Source organism: Lissotriton helveticus, chromosome 7, assembly GCF_964261635.1.
Source record: "Lissotriton helveticus chromosome 7, aLisHel1.1, whole genome shotgun sequence".
NCBI classification, from domain to species: domain Eukaryota; kingdom Metazoa; phylum Chordata; class Amphibia; order Caudata; family Salamandridae; genus Lissotriton; species Lissotriton helveticus.
Window position 1 is genome coordinate 78,010,416 of NC_136068.1, and position 22,151 is coordinate 78,032,566.

At 44.6% G+C, this 22,151-nt stretch overlaps 1 protein-coding gene across 1 annotated transcript in view; it reads left to right on the top strand.

The window, feature by feature from the left end:
• The window catches only part of ENO2 (enolase 2), a 100,614-nt gene that overhangs the window by 73,616 nt on the left and 4,847 nt on the right, over window positions 1–22,151 (top strand). The window contains exons 10-11 of the mRNA XM_078651527.1: window positions 649–757; window positions 13,961–14,019. Coding sequence (XP_078507653.1) covers window positions 649–757; window positions 13,961–14,019 — 168 coding nt within the window. The remainder of the gene's footprint in view (window positions 1–648; window positions 758–13,960; window positions 14,020–22,151) is intronic.

The following is a 22,151-nucleotide window of genomic DNA, read 5'->3' on the forward strand; positions in this document are numbered from 1 at the left end:
TTTCAAGCCAAGTGTGGGATTTACCTCCATTTATTTTCAACTTTTCTTTATTTATATTTATTTATTTATTTATGCAATATGTATAATGCGCATGGCTGCTTCAGCGACGAGGCGTCCCAGCGCAACCAGAAACCCAAGGGGAGAAACAGAGAGACCCAGAAACGACTAAGCCTCAGACAATAGGAAACAGCTAAGTTTTTAAAGACTTGCGAAACGTCAAAAGATGAGAGATATCACGAGTCAGGAAAAGAGTTAACTCTGGCACTAACTGTGCACAAGCACAAACATTATATTATAGAAGAGGCTGTGCAAAGTTCTGCATCCCCCTGTGTAGCAGCAGCTCTATAATAAGGTCCCTGTTTTGAAGTCTCACATTTGGAGCTTACTTTTAAGTGAAAACTTTCACTTTTGTCCCATCCTCTCATATCTCAATGTTTGTGATCACTTGAACCTCAACACTCCCGAAGACCCCTTGTGCAGGGACATGGAGTGAGAGGATACGCCTTAACTACTTTCGATTCTGAAAACCCAGTCGAAGAGCCATGAAACTGTGCCAAAGAACCATAGGCCAACGTTTATAAGTCAATACACCAGGGGCAGTGTGCATTTCCCCCTAAACCTGATCTTATTCTAATGTTCTTGTTACAGCTGTAAACTCGCTCAGGAAAATGGATGGGGTGTGATGGTGAGTCACCGCTCTGGCGAAACTGAGGACACTTTCATCGCAGACCTTGTTGTTGGACTTTGCACTGGCCAGGTATGTGTGCATGTGATGTGGGTTCATCTCTGAACACTTGTGCAAATACAGATGTAGAGAGGGAGAACCTCACCAGTCCTGGCCTCCATGTGGGTGAGGGTTTTGGAAGAGATGGTAGAGGCCGTAGTGGTATGCGAGGGTGTGAGCGTGTGTGCCTGTGAGTGTGTTTGGGTGTATGTGCATGTGTGTTTGTATGTGTCTGCATGTGCTTGAGCCCCATGGGTGGCCACCTTGAACAGTCAATTGTCATTCTGGAAGAGTTCTCTCAGAGTGATGGGACTAGTAGGGCTACTGGATCTTTGCATACTGATCACCAATAACTCCAGGGTGACTAACCTAGGAAATCTCTTTGCAAGCATCCCTGAAGATTAGAATCAGCAAGGGCCAGGGGACAATCTAGGTTGGACAAATTTCCTCTATTGCAGCAACCTCAATTAAAATAGCCAATGCCCAGGCGATTCAAAATCGTTAGGATCACCATTGCCTTTTACGAGTCCCTTGCCCAAGCCGCCACCTCCTTGCCTCTTCCTTTCACACAGTACCAGCAAGTACTCAAGGGTATGTATCCATTGTCATCCAAACTCCTCTGTAGTCCTCTAGATACATATGGCATTCTCCAGGAGCTAACTTACGGGCCAACAACTAAACCAAGAAGACCAGTCAAGGGTGGCACGTGTTATCTAACAGCTCACCTACTGTGCCAATCCCGCTTGCAAATCCAACCCTTGCTACAAGAGCCGTTCAGAAACCCAACAGAGGCCTAGTCGTCTCAAAAGCTCATATTTTGAGAACAAATATTATTTATTAAACCAATCCATTTGGGACTGCTGGAGAAAAGTAGACTACCAACTTTCCTTGCTACGTTCTGTAAGCAAACCAGGACATTCTGGGTTACGCCATCACAATAAACTAGGTCAGCTTCTGAAACCCCATTGTTAACTACTAAATGTCTTGCGCTATGCTGGCAGTGCTGTGCACTGCAACGCTAGGCGCAAGACCTAAAAACGATTATTATGGTCCCAAGTACATGGCTGGAATATTGCTCAGATAAAGGCTAATTGAAATGTTTATACAGACGAAACGTCCTTTCCAACTAACTGGTCAGCAGAGCGCATAGGTGCGACCGCCACATCAGTGATGGGACTAAAACGTTGGTTAGATCCATGTGGCTATAGTCCAATCTGAACTGGCAATCACCAATAGCTGTCGGCTGTGGAATTCAAGTTAAAAACAAATCAGTAGCCTCCCGGCGCGTCGTGATCTAGACTGTCCATTTCTGCAGAGTTGGCGTGCTCTCTGTGAGGCAAAGTGTGGTACCTATTTGTTTCCTCTTGTGCATTTAATAGTCATATAATGCAAATTAGGGACACATTGTTGGCCTTTTGGGATCTTGTCATTGGAGTGCATTAGGGGCTGGGTGGTAATCGTTTACGCTTTCGTAAGTGCTCTTCCATTGCCTTTGGTCCTGGGAACCATTTTATGATACAACATCCTTATGGCTCACTCAGAACAGAACTGGGCACTCATCAATAGCTTTAGAATTGGACTTCAAATGAAACACAACTCAGTAGTCCTTCAAGTGCTCTTTGTTTCTGTAGAATTCCACCTATGCAAAGTTGCAGTTCCTTTAGTAAGGTAAATCGTATTAACAATTTTTTTGTTCCAATGCATTTGTTGGTCAATATAATTAGCCACCGACACGTGTTTTGCTCTTTGGGAACCTGTCAGTGGAGAACAGCTGGTGTTGTGTGTCCCCTTAGCTGGTGCACAACATTAAATACCGATACCTTAATAGCTTTTCATCAAACAGCATTGAAATGAAATAAAATGAAATGAAATGTCAACTTATAATGCGCGGTTGCTGCCCTGGGGCGTCCAAGCGCAGTAAAATTGCTTTAAAAGGCAGAAAAGAAGTTTAGAAAGAAGCATTAAACAGAAAAGTCTTCCGCTGTTTCCGAAAGGTGGAAAGGTTTGTGTTAGATCTATGTTGAAATGGGAGTGAATTCCACAGCTTGGCGGCGTTGTAACTAAACATCCTGCCGCCAGCTCTTGCCTTTTTTATTCTGGGGACTGTAGCATTACATGCCTGGCTAGAACGAAGGATTCTACCAGGTTGGTACTGTCTTGCTAGGTCCCGAGTAATGGCCGGACCCGTGTCCCAGAAAGCTTGGTGGAATATACATAACGCCATAAAGGCAATTCTTTGTCGCACTGGGAGCCAGTGCAGGCTGTGCAGACCAGGTTTGGCTGACAGCCTGCGCGGCAGCTGGAGCACGGTGCGAGCCACACAATTTTGCACAATCTGAAGCTTGCGCATTGATATTCTGGAGCGCCAAGATAGAGAACGTTGTTAGAATCCAAGCGGGACTGAATCAAACCCTGAATGGCCACCTGCTTGGCCTCCATCGGAAGAAGAGGAAGAACTTTCCTCAACATCCTTAGGAGGCCAAAGCAAGTGGCCGCAAGTTTGGTGGCCTGAGTATTAAAAGAAAGAGACTTGTCCAACCAAACCCCAAGGCTTTTTATATTGTCTCTGGGTGTTGGGGGGGTACCAAGACATGAGGGCCACAAGGGGCTGGCAGAAATGGAGTTAGTGGGACCCAGGAGCATCAACTCCGTTTTTTCCCCATTCAGCTTAAGAAGAGAGGAAGTCATCCATCCCTTCACCTCCTCTAAGCATTTTGCCAGACCACCTGGGATGGTAAGCCCGGCTCCTGTGCCAAGTAGACCACTAGCTGAGTGTCGTCCGCATTGATCTTAGAGGGACAACCACTTCTGTTCCATAGCCATTAGGAAGAAAGAAAGGGTATGCTGTTCCTAAGTTGAATGGGGGGAAGAAAAAGGTGGGCAAAGGGGATATAATAGTTGGAACCAGGTGCTTATAAAGAGAGTAGGTGGTTGGAAAGGAATAGCTTCAATAAGGAGCACGGGCCATCACACACCCCGAAGGGTTTCATGCTTCATCATAGGGCAGCTCCTTGTTGGGCCGGCACTGCAATGCAAGGCGGCTCTTTGCCGGAGGTCTTCTCTGGTTGCCGACTTGAAGTTAAAAGTAAATGTGGGGGCATATCTGTAGTGAGTAGAAATGGGATTGTGTGAGTGTGGTTTAAAAAAAGCTACAGGATTCTCAAAAAATAGTTTCTTTGTTGGGTTCCTGTGCCATAAGTAAAAGCACTGACTATGAAGTCGTAGACGGGAGAGGGGGGATTACACCCGCTTCAGTTCAGAAGGATGTGTAAGGTGTGCAGGGGTCGACATGTTTCATGTCCTATATAGTCCAAACAGATCTAGGCATTTCATCAGGACCAAGGTATCCTCATCTTCTCTAAAGGGACGGCATAAGTATGTGTGAAGGAAGGCCACGTCCCCAGTAGTCTGGACTTGAGCTGTAGTTCTGTTTGGTAGTGAAAAAAAGAGGTACAGAAATCTATACCTTCTGTAAAAGGCACCTGGAGGGGATAAAGCACAGGTACAGAATGGTTAAGTAGCCACATTCACAATTATTTTGGAAAGACAAGTGCTCGGGAAGGGTAGAAGACAAAGAGAGGGCCCCTTCGTAGGACAGTGAATAAAACATTGTTGTTACAGGTTAAAAAATGTACAGTAGGTCCAAGTGCATATAGTTCCATATATCAAACAATCATGCATATTGTCGACGATCTGGTGGTGATGCCACGCAGTAGTATGTCGGGTGTTATTGCGATGTCCTGCGGAGGTGGGTGGTGGTGTTCCCCATGCAGGAGTATACCACAGCATGTGTTTCTTCCAAACCAACTCCTCAAATGACTCACCTAGAAGTGGGGTTTGATTAGCCCCAGCCGTAACATGCCAGGGTATGCGCTGAAATGGCGAGAAAGACTTAGCCATTAGGCCCAGCAATCATTTTACAAAACAGCATCCATGTGGATTCACTCAAAACTAAACTGGCACTGAGTTAGCCTTCAGCTGTGGGTTTTAAGTGAAACATCTCAGTAGTCCTCACAGTGAAATGTGGTCAATGTAGTCCATTTACTCCAAGATTCAGTTCCTTTAGTGAGGCAAACTTGATGACAATTTTTTTCTTGCATTGCATTTGATTGCCAATTTAATTCTAGCTCCATATGTTACGTTAAACGTTACGTTACGTTAAAATTATTTATACCGCGCACTTTCACCAATGGTTTCATGGCGCTCTTGACAAGTACGGTAATCAAGGGTGAGGGGGGTTATTCATAGGCAGACTGGAAGAGCCGGGTTTTTAATAAACTGCGAAAGCAGTCATAACTGGGACATAGACGAAGTGCTGGTGGGAGAGAGTTCCAAGTGGAGGGGGCCAGGACAGAAAAACTCAATCCGCCGTGCTTATATAGGTGGTACTCTCTTTTGGACCTCTTCACTGGCTTGCAAAATAATTTGTTTTATTGGTCTGTCTGCTTGTGTCTTACTTAGAGTAACTGATGTACAACTTTTCCAGGACAACTTTTAGGTCCATCAACCACAAAAGCTAAAGAATCCTAAAAGTTGACCATATACTACAACCACATGCAATATAGTGTTATTTATACCCTGTTACATATATTCTAAATAATGCCATCATATGCCCATATAGGTACCATGCCACATGCCAAGGCGTGGACTGCTATTATGGCAACATTTCCAACATTCCTGGGCAGTGGTGGAGACAGTTGGGGGAAGTGTGATGAATTAGAGAAAGATGTGTAAGATGAATGAAAGCACTGAGGATGGTCTACAGGCCATATTCATTTGTTTACAATAACTTTGTGGCTATGGCTTCTATGAACGTCGAGTTTGGCTATTACCCCTGGAGGAGATTTATAGGAAGGACTTGTTAAGATACCAATCAGGTGGCCTGTCAAGAAATCCTTTTATTAGAGGAGGAAGTAATAAAACCTCTGTTCGATGATTGTTCTATGATAAGTACTCAATTTGAACCGGTGGTAGTCAGTGGGGCCCACCGGCACAAATTTTTGAGGACCAGCACTTTTGTTTCCCCATCAGATATTGACTGTGAGTAAAAGAGGGAAGTGAAAAGACAGAGGAAGAGAAAGACGGTGAAACCAGTACAGAGGTAGAAAACAGAGACCGGCAAGGGTGAGGTAAAGGGGCAGTAATGTCTGCTCGTGGACTAAAGAGGCATGAGGTGAATTCAAGACTATGCAGCTTTTATATTCGGAACACCCATTTTTAATAGCACCGCCAGAACACAGCTTTGGGCACCAGCTCTCATTGTTTTACAAATTAAGCATTGTGATTGGTGGAGAATCTGCTGCAGGATACCCTCTGCTCCAAATCCATACAGCAGAGTAAAATTCTGCCAGATGTTCTCCACCACTACTTTAAATGGGCTGAGGTCCAAGAAACCCCCAGCAGTTCAGTTTTACCTGCCCCGGGGTGTCTGGATGCAGAGGTGCTGGTCGCATTGGCAGCCTCGAGCTCTGCACTTTAAAGTCTATAGGAGAAGTACCTGCAAAAAAAAGCATGTAAGTGGGGACTTGGAGACCAGCCTGGTAGACCCCAAAGGGGGGCTCAGCTCCGAGGTTCTCTGGAGCACAGGGACACAGTCGGTATATGTGAACCCATGCTGGTGGGCTCGGGTGCAGAGGTGTTTTGACCGGCGAGTCGCTGTAGTTAGAGGCTCTCACTGACCTGAAGAGGGAGAGAAAACAGGGCAGCAGGGCCACTCTCGATGAAGGCCTCGTGGTTCCTGAAGCCTCTGGACTACAGTTCAGTGTTGGCGTTGGTGGTATCCAGACTGGACAAGTAACCAGCCTTGGTAGTTGCAAGGGCTCAGCTATCCAGGGTTTTAGTGTTGAGAGGCTCCTGTAGGGTCAGTATCTGGAGACTCGGTGAAAGCGACAGGGCTGACCTCCTGGACTCACAACAACCTCTTCCAGGTGAGTTTCTATCTTGGTGGGTCCGATGGCCAGCAAAACAAAGTATAGGGTAATTGGTGTGTGCAGTTGCAGGAGAATGGCTCCTCCACCCCAAGAGAGATGCTGCTTGTTTGTTGAAGGGGGGAACAGTCCTCCAAGGGTTTGGGGAGACTGTTCAGCTTCTGGACGAGTCGGTCTTTGTGATTGTCGTGGTGCAACGCAGCCAGGCAGGTTCTGGCGCAAATTTCGGTGCAGTACCTCTGTTCTCACAACTTCGGTTTTTCTTTAGCCTTCCTTCAGTGCCCAGTAGACACATTTGGTGTCAGGGGGAGTGTTTAGGGGAGTGCGGAATAGTAGGAAATGGGCTTCTTGCCCCTGTGGTGACTACATCTCCAATAATACCCTATATTATCACTTTCTGTGGAATGTGGGCATAATGCTGACCCAGCGTTCCCCGTTTCACCAAATCAAAGATGGTGAACCCCTTTCTCGAATGCCCACTTCAGGTGGCCCACCTTAGGGGGTGTGCCTAGCCTCAAAGTGTGACATGCCTTCTGACTCTAATTTTCCTGATTGCTCTGGTGCCAGATGGGCCTCAGGGCAGAGGGTGGCATTCCCCAGGTCTGGTTGGACGCAGTGGTCACATATGCAAGGCAGCAGAGGCTTTGAAGGCTCTGTCCTTGATATGCTGATTTCACGAGCCATCCTGCTCAAGGAGGTATGAACACCTTTCCCCGCATCAGGCCCAGTTTCTGGCCTTAGAGAACACAGGCTTTCTCACCTACAGGGGGTCAAAAACTCATCGGTGGTGGCAGGATACCAGTCGGTCAGCACACGAGAGGACTTGTAGGTTTTCATAGGTCACCTCTAAGATGCCCTCAGGGTGCATGTCCCAATAAATTTGGTACTGGCATCAGTATAGATGTATTTAGATGAGGTGTTTGATACCAAACACCATTGGTTTCAGTGCAGCCATCATGTACCTGGGTAACTTGTGATGACCAGTGCCCAGCACATGTCCCTAAGATGGCTGCCTGATCACGTGCAATAGCTAATAATGGAATTGGAGATCACAGAGGTATATTTGCTCATGCAGGTGGACCCTCACATATCATATGGGGGGCTTAGGGCTGTAAGGTCACCTGCAGGGGTGATTTACATATAGTATATGCAGTGTACCTTGGCATGGCACAAAGTGAATGTGCCATCTCCTGTTTTCAGAATGCTTTGCACTATTTCACACAGCCTGCAATGCAGTATACATGCTGTATGGGTCCCTAAGGGTGACATAATACACAGGACCCTCTTTAGTACCCATGACCTGGGTACCAGGGGCACCATTTACTATAAACTTACATGGGTGCTAAAATCCTTGCCAACTGGTTTACAATTAGACATGTACATTGTTTTAATGGAAAGGGAACTGGCACTGGAGGCCTGGTCAGCAGGGACCCAGTGCACTTTCAGTCAAAGAGCATCTGTACTAGGGAAAAAAGTGGGGGTGACCATGTCAACAAGCATTTGCAATGCAACCGCTCTTAATCAATCAATCAGGAGTTTGTTAAAGCGTGACTACTCACCCGTAAGGGTCTCAAGGCGCTAGGGGTGGGAGGGGGGGTTGGGGGGGTGCAGGTTCCATTCCATCAAGGAGGGGGTCTGTCGAAGAGCCAGGTTTTGAGGTTTCTTGCGAAGATGGGAAGCGATGTTGTCTGTCTGAGGTGGAGCGGAAGGGCGTTCCATGCTTTGGCCGCGAGGAAGGAGAAGGAGCGGCCTCCCGATCTGGTCTTTCTGGTGCGGGGGACCACAGCGTAGGAAAACTGGGCTGATCGTAGGGTCCTTTGGGGTGCGTGGAATTTGGGACCTCATATGTATTTAGCTATGCAGCACATTAGCCTGGGTGCTGAAACATCTACTGTTCTTTAACATGGAGGGAAAGTAAGCACCAAACAGCATGACACACCAGGTATGAGAACATATGAAGAGAAATATTGCCTTTCAGCGGGAAATGGTTTAGTCCAAAGCTCTATTTTTAATTTTAAAATCAGGGCCTTCGGTGGTCATATCACTAAAAATACAAGATCTGAAAAAAATATTGTCTACCGGTGCTCATGGAAGACAATTTCCATGGACTGGAATCTAGAGAATGCTAAAGTGATTCTGGTATTTTATTGACCTCTGCTGGTCGTTTTCTATCAAGAAAGGTAAATAAAGGCAGTGGCCAGAAAAATTAAAAAGGAAAGTCCCTCAGCAGAAAGCAGTTCTGGTATTTTACTGGCCTCTACTGGCCGTTTTTCTATCAAGACAGTTAAATAGAGGCAGTTGAACAAGCAGAAAGCAAGTCTGGTATTTTACTGACCTCTACTGGTCATTTTCTATCAAGACAGTTGAATAGAGGCAGTTGAACAGAAAAAAAGTCCCTAAGCGGAAGCAGACAAGCCCCAGGGCTGATTTCCAGAGCCCACAAAGTACATACACTTATAAGTATATACTAAAGTATATAAAAGAGGTCTTGAATGCTCGACCTAAAAAGGGAACTTTCCTACAGTTTTGTACACACAGGGCTTGCTCTTTCACTCTTTGTGCTGAACTGTGTGGTGCCAAAAACACCACCACCCATAACAGGTGCTTTATGTCATTTTTGGGGATGGTCCAACAACGGGAAACAGCCTTTACTACGAGATTTTCACCTCGTTGTTCCTTTAAGTTAACACGCATGCTTTTACCACGAATATGCATTTACAACGCATGCCAATATCACTCATTTAAGGTAAGTTTGGGTGGGTGGGGGTCTCCCCCACTAATAAATTGTTTTTAAATCTAAAAACAATGCGTACTATTAGCATGTGTTGTAAAGGCATATTCGAGGTAAAAACATGTGTGCTAGCAAAGGCATACGATGCATTTACCTGCGATGTACCGTCGTACAACCGTAAACAACTCTCAGCTGTGATGGTGTCTGAAGGGAAGATCCTTTTCAGACTTGCAAGATGGCCAGTACGAAGGATAACCTGAACAGGCAAAGTGCAGTAAAAACAAATGTCAACATTCGCAATTGAGCATGCTTTTAGAAGTTAAGACCATAATTGGATCTGAAGCACAAATCACCCCTGGTTCTGTTAATCCTCCTCTCAAGTCACAGCAGCAACAGCAACTAAGGCATCAGGACACGAAGCAGCAAACCATATTATGAAGTCAAAAGTAAAGCACACAGAATTATGACTTGTATTCAATATTTATTTAGTAATCAGTCAGTACAATTACCAATATGCTGTATTCATTTTGCACATTAATAAAAATAGCTATTAAAATGTCCAAAATAAATAATGCATATGCTAAAAGAAAAAAAAAGTTACTACCTCAAACTAGAGTAATACCCTCTTGAGAATTTTCATGATCGTATTCCATAAAATCTACATTAACAGGAAAGAAGTAGCGTCTGGATGAAACATACCAGTCACTATAACTGCGAATGTAGACCAAGTGACGCTGTAATAATTAGTGATGTTAAAGTAGTAATTTCAGCTTTTACAGAAGGACCACACTAACCATAAACCGGCATTGAAAAGCCAATAGGTCGGCACTAGCCATGTCATAGAACTTTGTTTAAAAACTTTCAGCCATGCTGTACAACATGGCTAAAAACAAAATTGGCAAAGGCATTAGCTCTCACGTAGGCAAGACCTATTGGCTATTGTGAACTTTTAGCCATGCTGCTCAGCAGCCATGCTGTGGTACGACATGGCTAAAAAACATCGACAAAGGCAATAGCTCTCGCGTAGGCGACACCTATCGGCTGTTTTAACTTTTAGCCATGCTGCTTCACAGCATGGCTAAAAAAACATTGGCAAAGCTATTAGCTTTTTTGTAGGCAAGATATTTAGGCTTTACCGTTGCTTTTTTTCTGGGGGGAGGATAGTTGGATGGGGCGGGAGAGGGACAGCAACAACAGAGGAATGTGGTGAGGTTTGTGGGGGCAAGCAGCAACGCGGGAGGGGCAGACAACAACACCGGGGCAAGCAACAAACAACGGGGCAAGTAACGAACAATGGAGAAAGCAATAAACAACAGTGCAGGCAACAAACAGTTGGGCATGCAATAAATGGCAATGGCCACAACAAACAACAGTGCAAGCTACAACACAGAGTGGGGTGGGGTGGAGAAGGCCTGCAAACACATGCTCTGCTGCAACTAGAAATAAAATATAGAACCTCCAAAGTCTGACAAGCAGTGGAAGGACACACACTGAGCAAGTAAGCAGTACTTCTGCCATGCTCCAGGGGAGGGACAAACACAGGAGGAAGAAGTGAAGTTGGCATGCACTAAACAAAGAGAAACAAGGAAATGAGGGTAATCAACATCAAGCAATGGACAAACACTAAGTCTCTTGTAAGTAAATAAAGTGTCTTGCAACCAACTGCACACAAGCTGTTGCAGGCTAGACCTAAAAAGCAACAGGTAAGTTAGGCATAATGCCTTTGTTGTACCTTTTCATAATAAACACAGACCTATGGCATGACGTTTCCCAAACAACAATCAGGTGGGTAGCCTTGACCAAAGAGGCCTTCTGTATTGATCATAAGCTTTCCCACAAGGGAAAAAGCACTCTTTTTCAATGGAAGCACACATGTTCTGACCAATCAGAAACTTGTGGAGAAGAACATAAATATTGGCAGAGCCCAGGCCCCTCTCTCAGCCAGATTTAAAAATACTATAAATAATTCTGAATCTAATCACTAAATGACAGGATAGTGTAAAGCACAGAGAGAAGTTTTTCGCCAAATATATATAGAATGTTCAAACCAGTATATATGGTTCATTAATGCAAAGCCTTTACGATTAGGGAGAGTATTCGTAAAAAATGCCTTGAGCTATATGCTAATCTTGCATTACTGACAGTGGTTCCAGTATGAACATGTGTAAACATGTTTCCAATATTTAAACATTTGAGGCTATATATAATGTTTCTGGAATGCTCCTTCATTATATGCAACTACATGCATAAGGTTGAGTATAATAGATGATTGTTTGTTGCAGAATAAAATATACACAAAAAGAATTGCAACTTGAAAATGTGTTTTTGCTAAACGGTTGTGCAACCTCCAATACCTGTTCTCTGTGATATAGTTTAATAACTTGTGTTTGATGAATGTCAATATGTTGAAAAAAAATAATAATGGAAAATTAGGGCCAAACCATATTGAGCATCATCAAAATAAGTTAGTGGCACGATTCTTAAAGAAAGTCCCAACAGTGAACCTATAGGTTCAGGTCCTTGCATTGGTGCACATTTTCACAATAGTTTACAGAAGGAGACCTTAAACTTGTCCTCCTAACAAATGTTTGTGAATTCAATTTTTGCATGAGCAAATATACGTATGTATATTATTAGCTCATGCAAACATTTGCTGAGCGATTACAAATTCACGTTCCTTCAACCCCTTTTCTCAAAATCTGGAAAAAGTTTTACTCTTGCTCTTGTCAGACATGTTAGTTTGTGGATGCACACAGACTTAGGGGTAGATTGTCAAACATTTTGCACTGGGTTAGCATCACAAAAGTGACGCTAACCAGCACAAAATGTTTTTTACAAATTTACTTTCCAGCCCAAATTTGTTTTGCGTTGGAAAGTACCCTACATGTAACAAAAGCATTGCTTTGCATTACTTAAAGGCAAGGGGGCATTACATCGGTGGTACATAAGCCTTCCTATGCAACCACCCCTGCCTTTTGATGCAAAAGCCTATCTACAAACAACTGTAGACATGGTTATAGCGCCAAAGGTTAATGCCATCTGAAAGGAGGCGTTAAGAGGAGAAATGCTTTCATTTCTTCTTTCTTTTACGACTTTGCATGCGTGCTGCACTGTGCAGCACACATACAAAGTGGGAATAGTGTTTGATCTTGTCTAGGCATAGTATTTTGTAGGGGTGGGCGGAATTTGCGAAACTGCCTTTCGCAAACTTCCGTGAAACGGCAAAAAATCTCTGCGAACACGCGGAGATTTCGCATGTTCGCGGAGATTTTCGGGGGTGGGAATTCTTTGCGAGTTCATAGTGCTTTTCCTACACTACAGCTGCGGGGTCAGAAGAGTTGTCTCTCCAGTGACCTTGTGTGTGTAACTTTGCCATCGCGCAGAAAGGCGCCGGGGTCCCTTGAGTAAACTGTCCATCATAGATGGTGTACACCGCTAGTGTGTGGGGCAGGGCCAAACGGGCGGGCTTCTATGCAAGTTCACATGCCTCTTGTGTTTATAAAAGGTCAGAGACCGATCAGAGCAGCTGATGAGGAGAAAGAAGCTCCTGGTCACAGGTACTGCACAGGGATTGCGCTCGTGAAAGTCAAGGATGCAAAGGCCTCCATCAAGCATCACAGCTAATTTTCAACGGTAGATATGGGGAGAAAGCACACCTGCCCAGCCTTGACAAAGCTCACGATTTTGTTAGGCTGATTAATGAGTTACTGAATTTGAGCTTCAACTCGGGCACCTGCTTTATTTATATCTGTAAGTGCTTCCTGTGAGGTTTAATTTTTGTGACAGGAGCACTGTGCCAGAAAGAATCCTGCCCTGCATACTTATCCAAGAAGATGCCACAGTTGCAATACAATTTCCGTTCCACTGCGGATCGCGGAAGTTTTGACATTTCTGCGTTCTGCGCGGAACGCGAAAATGCCGAAATTCCACGAGCAGAACGGAATTTGACGCCCGCCCCTAGTATTTTGTACAGGAAGGGTACCCTTCATGTACAAAACCTGTGCTAGACTCGGTCAAGCCCCGTAGCGCTTTGGCGCTAAGGTGTGTGCTGGGCACACAGCAGCTGAAATCACTGCCAGTGCTAGGGAAAAGGGATGAGAGAGCCATATCTCTGTAGTTATGGCACTCTCTTGCTTTCTCATGTCATGCAATCAGCACAGCCTCTTTGGAGGCTGCGCTGTGTTGCGTGGCTTTTTAAAAAAAAAATCTGGCCTTTAGAGCGCTTTCCAGCATCAGATCGCCTTCTGCCTACTTCAAGGTACTACCACTAGGTGCCAAAATAAAAAGTCTGCTAGAATCCAACCTTGCTATATTATGAACTCTTGCATAATCAGAAAGACTATTGTGAGATATCTGGTATATTGAGAACACTGCCATAGCTTGTCACCTGACTGAATGGCACCAAAATGACGTGGATTTTGTTTTTTTCAGGACAAGTAGATTCATGTAGCATCCCACCCCTCCCACAAGTAGATATTTTACAAAATTCCACACATATGAGGAAGTATGAGTTCTGACTGTTGCTCTGACAGTTCTGTTTTTGGGTCTCAATGCTGAATTTTCTGTATTCCCTGGCAGATTAAGACTGGCGCCCCGTGCAGGTCTGAACGACTAGCAAAATACAACCAGCTCATGAGGTAAGGACAATTTTCTGTAATTTTGTGTTTTACCTACATATGTTGCACTGGGTGTGTACAGTTCCTGTGAGATGTTCACCTTAACAATGCATTGCCTGTGTGCAGTCCAGCAATACAACACCTGTGTGCAGCCAACCCTCCCAAGGAAACTCCTGTGTGCAGTCTCCTCCACAAATACAACAACTGTCCATGAAACACCTGTTTACAGTCCACTACTCCAATGCAAGGCCTGTGTGTAGTCCACCATACTAAGGAAACACCTGTGTGGAGTCCACGTTGTGAATGAAACACCTGCGTCTCGTCCAGTCTACCTGACAAGACCTTCCTCAAGCCAACCTTAATGTGAAGCATCTCTGTAAAGCCCACTCTACCCCAAAGAAACGCCAGTATGCTGCCCCAACTGTCGCTGAAGCCTGTGGGTGCCCTTCGCTCCACGAACGCATGTGAGCAGTCCAAAACAAAAAACCTGTGTGCAGTCCATCCTATCAAGGAAACGACTGGGTAAAGTCCACCCTGATAGTGAAACACCTATGTGTAGTCCACTCCACCAATGTGACATGGGAAACACCGTTTACTATGCAGTCTAAACCAGGTACTGCCTTTATAACACAGGCACTACATCGAATGCGTCGTTACCACGCGTTCCTTTAGCACACAGCGTTGGACTGCTGTTGGATTTAAAGTCCAGCACCTTCCATACTGATGCACTGACTGGAGTTGAATTAGTAAATTATACTATTCCAATGTCTAGCGCCCCCCTAAGGCAAGTTGTTGTAATGACCGGCGTGCTGAAGGAACACTTGGTAACGACGCAGATGTGGTAGTAACTGTGTGGTTAAGCCACGCATCATTTAGGCATGCGTGGTTCCATCATACAAACATGTGGCACGGGTGTGCAGGCAGCCCTATCAAGAAAACACCTGGGTGAAGTCAACTCCACCAATGAACGCATGTGTGCAGTCCACTCTATCAATAACACACCTGTATGCAGTCCACTCTACCAAAGAAACATGCATGTGCAGTCCACCCTAGAAAACCTGCTTACAGCCCACAGTCCACGCGGGATTTAGTCCACCCTCGTATTGAAATTCCTACGTGTAGTCCACTCCACCAATGCTACACTTGGGCAGTCCACTCTACCAGTGAAACAACTGTGTGTGCAGTCCACCCAATCAGTGAAACAACTAAGGGCCCGATGTAGGACACCAAATACCGGTCGGTAACGGCCGATTTTGGCCGTTACCGACCGGGCATAATGTGTGTCACATGGCACACAAGCCAGAATCAGGGGTGCAACAGGGTGTCAAAGTGACACCCTGTCCCCCTTGACAATTCGGTAATTTTACAGAATCGGTATTTACCGATTCGGTAATTGACATTGATTCCTATGGGGCTCAAGGCCCATAGGAATCAATGGCAATTACCGAATCGGTAAATACTGATTCGGTAATTACCGAATCATACCGATTCGGTAAAAATTACCGAACTTTTACCTAAATCTCATTTACCGAATCTAGAATACCGAATTGGTAAAATTCGGTATTCTAGAGTCGGTAAATGAGATTTACCTACATCGGGACCTAAGTGCAGTCCACTCCACCAATAAAACTCCTGTGTACAGTCCACTCCACCAACAAAAAACATCTGTGCAGTCAACTCTCCTGCCCCTACACAAAAAGATCCTTGTGTGCAGCAGTGTAATTCTAGTGATGGTGTTTTGATGGTGCACTGACAGTGTCATTTTACTGTTGGGACACCAGCAGTGTAAAGGTAATGCTGTTGTAACGGTACTGTAAGTGCAGTGCTGGTATTGGCATTGGGATCCCCCACTTTTTCAACAGCAGTGTAAGTGACAACCTGGTATACAAGAAGTGGATTTGCAATGCTGGTGTAGAGACAGTGGGACATATGTATAAGCCACTATCGCCACCACAACGTCACTTTTATCGACGTTGTGGTGGCGATAGGGGCTGCGCTGCGTCTTATGAAGAAAGGGGGCTTTTTCTATAAGGCCCCCTTTAACACTATGGTTAGCGTGAAAGGGGCGTGCACTGGGTGTTGTGGTGGACGTTCCAACGCAACACCCATTCATTTTGACGCTGCCCCCTATGTACAAGGGTGGTGTACATAGGAGGCAGCGCCAAAATTAAGACCAGGTAAAAACTGGGCTTAAGATGGTGAAACGAGGAGAAATGCATTATTTCTCCTTGGTTTTTTGCATTTTCCATGTGTGCTGCCTTGTGGTGCAGCACTCATGGAAAAAGCAAAATGCCATTGTTTGTTTATGTGTAGGAAGGTGTCCCTTCCTGCACATAAACAAACTTTAAAAAAATGCCATTTTGTCACTTTCATGTGTGCTGCCGAAGCAGCACGCATGAAAGTGACAGGACGGCATTTCTAGGATTGTTTATGTGCAGGAAGGGACACCTTCCTGCACATAAACAATCCTCCCCTGCACACAGACACCCTTGCACTCTGGTGTAGGGTGCCTGTGTTGGCGCTAAGTTGCTAAACTTAGCACCATCGCAGGGTGAAACGCAAGGCTACACCACATTCTTGTAAATATGGTGCAGCCTTGCGTTTCAGAAGTGGAGAAGAGAGGCGTTAAGCCAAGGCGGCTAACGACACGCTCCGCCACTTCCTTGTACATATCCCCCAGTGTCTTTCCAGTGCTGGTCTATAGTAGTGTAATTACCAAACAGGTGCCATTGGTTTGTAGCTGTAGTGTTGATGTACTACCAGTGCACTGGCAGTGCCATTTTACTGACGCAATAGTTCTAGTGCTTGCATACTGGTAACATAGTTCTGTTGTGATACTGATAGTTGTAGATTGCATTTCCATGATTAGTATGATTTACAAGCACTTTTAGAATGCTCAGGTGTGTGCTGCAGATAGTAGCAACATGGCCCTAGGCGAACTGAAGGTGCAAAGCTATCTAGTTGCAGGGGTGCACCCAAGGTTCAATAAAAGGGCACTGTGGCTCTGGTTTGACAGGCAGATTGTGGCCTCGGTTGTGGACAGAGAGAGGCCAAGAGTGGGAACTAGTGTTGTGTTGAGAGAACTCTTGATGGCAGAGTTCATATCAAGATCTTGATGGCAGAGTCATATAAAGAGTGAATGCAGGACATGGAATTTGGTTGTGCGGTGCCATGCAGGAGTGAAGCAAGGGGAGCAGTTGGTGTAGGTATTGTGTTGAGAGCCATAAATTACCAGTGTGTTAGATGCAGAGCAAACTAGCATTGACAAACCCAATAGGTCTCACCTATGAGAAATATTGGCTTTGTCAATGTTTTTTAACTATGTTGTACAGTAGTACAGCTGCTGTGTACTGTGGCTGAAAGTTAAAAAAATAAACATCTGGCCAGAATGGAGTGTGGTCATTACCAACAACAGGGGCAGCCCTGAACACCTGAACCGGGGGCAATCAATACTTAGTCCTAATAGCAGTTCAAGATACTGTTTACATGGACATACAAATTTTACAAACAGTCAGTGATACAAACAGATTAAATTGTTAAAAAAGAGGGAGAAAAAGAAACTATATAGAGAAAACTATATAGAGAAACCCATGTACAAGGAAATTAGAAAAGTATATCAATTTTATTCAATTTATAAATAGTAAAACAATTAAGACAGTGACACTCAGAACAATATACTGGTACATAAAAGATGTGTTATACAATACAAAACCAGACAAGTGGCAGACAGAAGAGATTACTTAGCACAAGAGGTTCAGGACAAAATTGAAACAACATAAAATAAGACGATGCTTCCTTCATTAGTTACGGCCACATATGTACGTCGACGGCGTTTCAACCTTTGTAAAATGACATGGTCATCATCAGGACAAGGCTTTTTACTTAGCGTCCAAAAGATCTATTTCTGAAGGCAATCCAACCCAGAATGAATTCACGGGTATTAAAGATGTACCCGAATTTTTGGAAAACAACGTAAATGGATTTAAAATGTAGATGCAAGGTTGTGGCATGTAAACATCATGATATTAAAAAGCATTTACCCAATGGCCTCATATATTTAATATAACAGATCTAGCCAGGGTTGGAATGAGCAAATCTCGGGTGTGCTTCACTACCACACAGGGTGAATCGTCCCTTAGGTGACGTTTATTTCTGGAAGTTTTCCCTTACAGTTTCTTTTTCGTGCCCTGAAAGCACGAGCAGTGGAAGGGCACTAGTACTTGGGCAAGGCTCCAGAGGAGGGCCAAACAAACACAATAGAAAAAAGTGAAGTTGGCACTTGCTGATCACAGAGAAGCAAGCCAATGAGAGGCCAACCAATGGTAAGCAATGGGTGGGCTCAAAACTCACTGTAAGCTAACAAAGTGTCTTGCAGGCGACAGTGCATGTGCGGACTCAGGTGAGACCCAAACAGCTTAGCTTGAAGGGAAAGAGTGGAACATGGCTACAAGTGTAGGAGAGCAAAATGTGGTTGTTGTAGGGTAGCCAGAAATTGTGTCAGAGGCCCTAATTTCGAGTTTGAAGAAATACCGGTGCCTTGTATCGCGGCCGATATGTAATGGTACGCAGGGGTACGTTATTGATTGAGTGGAATAAATAGTACCTATTGGGAATTTCTAGTGAATAACGTGGATTTGGATACTTACTGCACCAACATCTGCATGACATTGTAACTACCACACACCTTTCCCTTGTTAGACCCAGGTGTGATCTCCAGAAAATTGACAAAGGGTGACATATTTATGGCACCTGGTGAATATCAGATGCAGTAAATACCACCCAACTCATAATTCTGACCCCTGCACAAACAGTTGTTTATGCAGAGGCCAGACAATACCTGACCAATGTGTAATCAGGGCGTAGGTATGTGGTTTAAAGCAATATGCAACCTTGCAGGAAGCCTCTGGTTCTGTGAAAGGCATGTTTGTTCAAGACATGATGAGATGGTTATTAAGTGGTGCAATGCAGGGTGAATATATGTGTGAAACATGCCTAAGAAGAGTGTAGGTGAGCTTGTGGAAGGTGGGATGCTTGCAGGAAGTGTGTGTTTTCTGAGAGAAGTCTGTAGAAACGATGAGTTGAGCTGCACATAGTTAGTAGGCCAGGGTATCAGATATGTGGCTGTTGGTGCTTTAGGTGTCAGTGTTTGAGTTAAGAGTCTTCCTTGAGTGAAGGTGGTGACTATGTGTAGTGTGCCGTGGAGACATGGGAGTAGGAAGGGCAGGAGATAGGCTGAGATGTCTTTCCTGGAGGCGTGTGACAGTGTGTGGTACGGCTGTGTCTAGAGATGGGTTTCAAAGTTTGGTGGCTTGGTCAGAGAATAATACCTCTCCTAGGTGTTTACAAGAAGCAGAGGGACAGCGTACAGGTCTGCTGACGCTGAGCGGAGACAACAGTTGTGACAATATTGGTCCACTTTGGCTTGGAGGAACTCTGCACCACTTCTAAATACAACTCTCTGTTCAATGCTGTGTAGGGGTGATGTGACCAGAAGTAGGGACAGCACTGCTGTTCTGCTGTAGATCCTGAGGTAGGGAAACCAGAAGCCCAAAGCAAAGGTTGTGGGTGTAATCAGAGTGTGAAGGGACCGGTGTGTTTATTATCACAATCCTTTGTGGAAATGCAGAGAGAGGAAAGACTTCGCTTATACTGGAGCTGATCTAAGTGCAGAATGAGGGCCCATGCACATACAAATAAACCTGTCAAAGAGAGTAGTGTATGGAAAGGAGTTGTGAATAGGATTAGGAAAAGGTTTGGGGATCCTTCAGATCTGTCAGACAAGGAGGAGGTTATCCAATCTGAGGTATCTGTTGCTGATTCCCATGTAGTGCATCAGAAACACAAAAGGTGATGGGAGCAATCCCTGAAATAAGTCTAACCACTGGAAACACAAAAAAGAAAAGGTCAAGGCACTCTAGACCTGCATTGGTTTTACTTATGTTCTAGGCAGTATAAACAGAGCAATGGTAGTGCATGAACTGGAAACCTGACCTCTCTGGATCCCTTTGTATTTTGGAAAAACCAAAATAAATACCATGAACGGAAGGGTGCTCAGCACATACCAATTTGTTTGAAATATCACAAAAATAAAGTAATGCAGTGTTTAGAAATGCATGCCAATATCAATCACACTTATGATGAATAAACCCCCAAAGTCAATACATTTTCTGGAGACTTACTTTTATCCAAAAAGTTTTTCTCTTCTTTCTTTATTTGATAGATGAAGTTTTTATTCAATAAAAACAAGATACATGATCATAGCTTATTATCATGCTCCTTAGTGGAAATGCTGAGAGAGGAAAGAATTCCCTTCCACTTTAGGTGTCTTCATACTGGAGCTGATCCAAGTGCAGAACGAGGGTCGATGCACATACAAATGAACCTGACAAGAGTAGTGTATGGAAAGGAGTTGTGAATAGGATTAGGAAAAGAGAAACCAGTCCTGTGCACACGCTAATGGAATACGTGGTCCTGAAGTCAGAACTCGACAGATAGTAGCAAAGTCTCTTGAGGTAGAAATGAAGGTCAAACGCAAAGATTATGAATGTGAAGAAGATTCATAGGTCAGTACAAATAATAATAGCCAGCCGACACGTGTTTCGTCACACCGTGAAGGAGATGTGACTCATCAGGGCGGGGTAGCGGATCAAACTATATTGCCAGCCACGTGTGTTCCCTGCTCGTAAAAATGCGATCACTGAATCAGGACGGGTGCGTCCCAGATTCAAAACAGGGACCTGGGAAAAGAGCGCACTAGTCAGTGCGGGCGGGATACGTTGTGAATCCGAGTAGTGGAGCCGGCTCGGATGGCTATTATTATTTGTACTGACCTATAAATCTTCTTCACATTCATAACCTTTGTGTTTGACCTTCATTTCTACCTCAAGAGACTTTGCTACTATCTGTCGAGTCCTGACTTCAGGACCACGTATTCCATACGCGTGTGCACAGGACTTGTTTCTCTTCTGTTTGGTATAGGCCTTCCTACACCAGTACAGGGGTTGTTTGCCATCTGGGTTTGTTTTCCCCTGACCGGTCTTGCACCGCGAGCTTTGATACCTACAGACATACTCAGTGATCACACAGCCTTGAGCACCACATCTTCCTGTCCTCTCAATTCAAACCCAATCTCTTTATTCAAGGATTAGGAAAAGGTTTGGGGATCTTTCAGATCTGTCAGACAAGGAGGTTATCCAATCTGAGGTATCTGTTGCTGATTCTCATGGAGTGTATCAAAAACCCAAAAGATGATGGGAGCAATCCTTGCAATAAGTCTAACCACTAGCAATCACTCGGGCAGCATTCCAACCCATCGGTTTTTTGCTCACCATACCACCTCAGATTAGACCCGGCCATACACAAATTAGTCTTGACCCCGCTCCAAAAGTAAGAGCCCAGCCCAAATTGCCAAGCCAGGTCCTCTCTGAACCAGATCAAAAGTAACCCAGGACCAGTTTCGCCCTGATTAGGGGCTTTACAGTGCTGATAGCCAATAAATGTTCCAAGAAGAGAGTACTTGAACTACTTGTGTCTGTATTTTGGAAAATTAGGATGGCTTCTAGAGTAACTTGATGGTCAAAAGCTGACACTGCAGTGGTCATGTAGTTGGCACAACTTAAGTGATTGCTTTTGGTGCTCACGTAAGATCATTATCGGAGTTTAGCGAGAATGGGTATGCTAGAGAGGGGTGTATAATTACTGATGATAGGATGTTAGACAAGAAACCCTGTGCACAGTATTATGGTAGAACATTCAGCTGGTGAACTAGAAATTGGGGGTACTTGAGTGATTGCATGGACAGAGTTCACTGTGGAGATTCAATGTCTGTGTGACTTGAAGGACTGTATTGATTATTTTGGCGATGAAGTGTCAGATGGTAAGTCTCCTAGACTTGGGATTGCTTTGTTTTATTGGTGGATGCTTGTGGGTTTATAATTTGTCTATAAGCTTGAAAATGTTTTTGGTGGGCGCCGGTCGTTTTGTGGTATTTTTTTGTTTTTTGTATAGCTTATTGCTGCACGGCAGTGTCTTAGTTGTTTCTTGTAAACAGACTTCTCATGGTAAGGTGCAGTGAGCTTATGGTGTGTGCAAAGAGATCCTTAACCCGTTGGGTGCTGGTGAAGGAACCACTCCGTCACCAGCCTCGGACGGGC